At 40.3% G+C, this 4538-nt stretch overlaps 1 protein-coding gene across 2 annotated transcripts in view; it reads left to right on the top strand.

Moving 5' to 3' along the window:
- Positions 1–4203, top strand: part of LOC133486259 (cryptochrome-1-like) — a 51906-nt gene extending 47703 nt beyond the window's left edge. For both annotated transcript variants that reach the window (XM_061791145.1, XM_061791139.1), the window contains one exon: positions 2100–4203. In XM_061791145.1, the coding sequence (XP_061647129.1) occupies positions 2100–2108 (9 nt within the window). In that variant the 3' untranslated portion in view covers positions 2109–4203. The remainder of the gene's footprint in view (positions 1–2099) is intronic.
- The last annotated feature ends 335 nt before the right edge of the window (positions 4204–4538 follow it).

Raw genomic sequence — 4538 nt, 5'->3', positions numbered from 1 at the left:
GGGGGGGTTGCATAGAAATTGAACATTACAAACACTGATCCTGTTTTATTTCTCATCACTTTACATATCACAGGTTGGATTTTTTTTTTTATATATGTATATCGTGCAGCCCTCCTTGGTCATTGTCTCTATCATAGTATTTGTAAGGGGGAGGGTTGTTGCTGTGCCAACAAATGTTTATGACTGGCCGCCGTGCTCGGCAAGACTTCTATGCAAATATGCTGTTGCTGTGCTCACAATGAAAGATCCAAAACACTAACTATGCAAATGCAGTGGTGGCGTTATTTGATGGAAAGCACGATGAAAGGAAAGAGGAGTTACACATTTTCAGTTTCAAAATAATTGTAATAATAATTTCACTTAAGATGCTTTATGTATGTACATGTTGTTCGTGAACACATTATCACGAGGTAATTCTCATCGCTAAAACTTATAGAAGGGTAGCGCACAGTACAAGGAAGAAAAGAAAAAGGCGCACATCTGTTTTTCACTTTTTGTTAACATTGCAAGAATGTTTTTTTTCACCTCACTGTGGCGCAATAATGTATTTCAAATTACCAGTTTGTATCTCATGTTTATATGCCAGAAGTGGCGATCTTTGAAGGAATAAAATGTTACTCTTAAGTCATTTTTACAGAGAAGTACAGGAACACATTTTTGTTCAGTCTTCATAGATGAACTATAAATTTTGTTAAATATGAGTCTAAAATGAACACATTCTCTTTCCATCACACATAGCAGGGTGCATTTTAAACAGATTGCTAGCATTAATGCTGAAATGAATCGGATGCAGGAGTAAAATTCAGAATACATTTGCACTCATTTTAGATTTTGTAAAATTGGAAATAAACAAGGCAGCACGGTGGATGACTGTTTAGCACATCTGCTTCACAGTTCTGAGGACCGGGGTTGTAATCCCGGCTCCGCCTGTGTGGAGTTTGCATGTTCTCCCGGTGCCTGCGTGGGTTTTCTTCGGGTACTCCGGTTTCATCCCACATCCCAAAAACATGCATGGTAGGTTAACTAAAGACTCTAAATTGCCCATAGGTGTGAATGTGAGTGCGTATGGTTGTTTGTTTCTATGTGCCCTGCAAATGGCTGGCGACCAGTTCAGGGTGTACCCCGCCTCCCGCCCGAAGATGGCTGGATAGGCTCCAGCACGCCCGCGACCCTAGTGAGGAGAAGCGGTACAGACAATGAATGGATGGAAATAAACAAGAAATAGGCCAGATCGGTTGTTTACATCAGTGTTACTAAGCTAACATTGCACAGTAGCAAACTAGTACAAACAGAGAAATAGCTAAGCAAAACTTAGACATATTTGTCCACCAACATTCACCATCCAACCTGACAGAACTGGAGAGGATCTGCAAGAAGGAATGGCAGATGATCCCCAAAAGACTCATGGCTGTTTTAGCTCAAAATTTCAGCAATTCCATTTTTGTTTCTGTCAATATGGGGTGCTATGTGTACATTAATGTGAAAGAAATTAACTTAAATGATTTTAGCAAATGGCTGCAAAACAAAAAGTGAAAAATTTAAGGGGGTCTAAATACTTTCCGTACCCACTGTAATTTTGAGCCATAAAGGAACCTAATATCCATGTGTTTTTAATGTGGAAGAAAACCCAAAGTACCTGGAAGAAAACCCACACAAGCATGGGGGAGAACAAGCAAACTCCACACAGAAAGGCCCGAACTGAGATTAAAACCCAGAACCTTTAATTGTTGATTGTTGGGAAAATGTGCTAACCACAATGATCCACTAGCTCCTCCACATAAAATGTGCAGGATATGAAAACAATAATAAAATACCCAAAGTGTACACAACGATGCAATAACAAAATTTAAATGTGCAGTGAGGTATAATAATAACATAAATGGGGGGGGGGGGGCATTCCAAAAAATGCTGGTTTGCAGCCACCACTTTCTATTTGCTGTTTTAGTTCAACGCTATAGCATTTGGTTGCAATCACCCACTCCATTTTTGCTCGTTGCATTCACAGGATTGAAGCGTCAGTTCAAGTGTTTTCATGGCAAGAGCAATGCATGCCTGTTTTAGTCTTATAATTTTTGCTTGTCCTGCTTTGTGTCCCGCAGACCACCTGAAAGATGTCGCATGAGAAGACATCAACATTGGTCCTCTCCAACACATTCTCAGTCAGAAACTCTAAGGGTGAACGCAGAGATGAAAATGTGATGCAAGGCTCAGATTTGACCAGGGAGTCTGGCGACCTTATGTAGCATGTCAACCCGTCAAAAGGCCTCTACAATAAGCATTCAAATTCTAAACCCCAACAAACCAATTGCCTTGAAGTTACAACTAAACTATTTTTGTGATAAAACTTAATAATCTTTATTCGATGGAGCACCAAGACACCATTTTTGCTCCCGCTTCTCAATATGTTTGTATAAACAATAGTTTTTCACTCTTATTTTCTGCTGGAAACATGATTCTTCCCAGTTGCATCTTGATGAACAAGAACAGTTGCGCATTAAATTAACACGTTGTGGTGTTACTGTGTCAACTGATGAAGTGTTTGTACGTTCATAAAGACAATTATATTTGGAAGCATCGCAGTTGAATTATGTTGATGTTTATTATGTTACAAAGTGTACTGTGTTGGCAGCTAAAAACATCGGGTTACGAAGGACAACACGCAGTTTCCATTGGTGACCTTCAAAACCTGTCTACAATGTGTTTGTGTAGTTTAGCAAGTCTGATCAAGTGGAAAAAAATAAACGGCAGGTATTGATACACAGTACTGCAAAGCTTGTCTTTTTGGAACCCTTCAAAAAACTCATTAATAACTGACTTTTGCCAACTACCGGTGATGTTTTTTTTTTTTTTTTAGTTAGCACGAGCATTCTGTTGATTTTTGCCGTTTCACATTTTCACCTCAGTTGTTCCCCTGACGCTGTCGCCAAATTGTTCTGAAGACCAGTGACGCTCGAGCCTGTGCAAACACGTTCAACAGCACAAAATGGTTCGCAGTCCCCTACCCGTCAAGATGTTTTCAAGGGGGAAGAGAATTTCCAAGGTCCCTTTTTTTTCTACTTTTTCATATAAAACAATCCAAAAAGAGAGAAAAATAAAAAGACAATTTGTGTTTGAAACAAACACTCCTGACAACCAAATCCAACCTCCTGATGAAGGACGTCAACAGCACAAGGACACAATTGGCTTCCCCGGTGTGTTACAAACTCACTGTTGGAATGTTGCCTGCATACAGGAAAGAACCATCGCAAACGTGACTCCACATTGGGTACCTGGACGGTCTGTGAATACGTCGGAAAGTCTGCTGCTGTGCTTTGGAATCGAACCCAAGAATGTACACATTTCTCTGCGAAGGACCCAAGCTGTTGGATCGTGGGGGGGGGGGGGGGGATACATTGGATTAATTTGCCAGCGCCTACAAGGAGACTTTATGGAAGAACACGGGTCACAATTTTAGTTGGATCACAGATCAGATTCGATGTGTCTTTAACAATACTCCAGATGCCAATATGGACCAAAAGTGTTATCTCTTTCTTCAAATCAAATGATGTCCTGGCTTTCTCAGTGGAGATGTCTTTATTATTGGAACTTTTATGCTGCGTATAAAATATCATTAACAATTGGAGGATGCCCAGTGGCTTACATTTTGGGCATCTTCAACCATGCATTTCTTGTTTATTGCAGTTTATTTGTGATCTAAATATTCGAGACTGAATGTCATCCCCATGCCACCCCCATACCTTCTATTCGCTGGTTTGTTTCAATTTTATCTCAAAGGTGCAGATTGTGTGGTGACTCCCAGAGACTTGTTTTTTTTTTTTGGGTTGGAGACACTTTTTCCTTTTGGGGGGTGGCAAACTATTGTGTATCTGTATCATAACTCTTGTGTTCTCTCAAGAATTTAAACAGTTTTTGTAGCCTTGATCACATGGGAAGGAAAGTACATTTTTTCGTAGTTTTTTTTTTGTCCTGCTGTCCAGTATCTCACAACGATGTAGGAATGACACACTCGTCAACTTCGTTTCACCGGTGTCAACAACGCCTCAGTGTCTCACCTGTAATGAGATGGAATGTGGCGTGACATTCCTCCACTGATACCATGGAGTGTGTCTGTAAACTGGAGTTCTCTGCCCAGCCTTGCGATGTGTAAGGCCTCTTTTGTGTTTGCTCGCCACCACAACAGCAAATAAAAGTGGTTTCAACTTGCCAGGTTTTCCTTTTAATTCTTTGGGAACATTTGCGCCAAATCACAAACTTCTTGTTTGTTACTGAGGTGTATTGTTTAGATTTTGTTAATTTTTTTTTTTTTAACCATGCATGCTTCCACCATCCTATCAGAGTTGGTGCACCGCCCACACCCTAAAAGAAAGTGATAAAGCCAGTTTACAGATAATAATGGCCAAAATGTGGGAACACAATCCAACAATGGAAATGGGAAAATGTATGATTGTATTCCTGACCCCTATAGATACTGTAGTTTTCAATCACGTGATCAGTATTTGTTTAGCCACCATGTAGAAACTGGTCGAGACCGGGAGGAC

Source organism: Phyllopteryx taeniolatus, chromosome 1, assembly GCF_024500385.1.
Source record: "Phyllopteryx taeniolatus isolate TA_2022b chromosome 1, UOR_Ptae_1.2, whole genome shotgun sequence".
NCBI lineage: Eukaryota > Metazoa > Chordata > Actinopteri > Syngnathiformes > Syngnathidae > Phyllopteryx > Phyllopteryx taeniolatus.
This window is presented reverse-complemented; position numbering and strand designations above follow the sequence as displayed.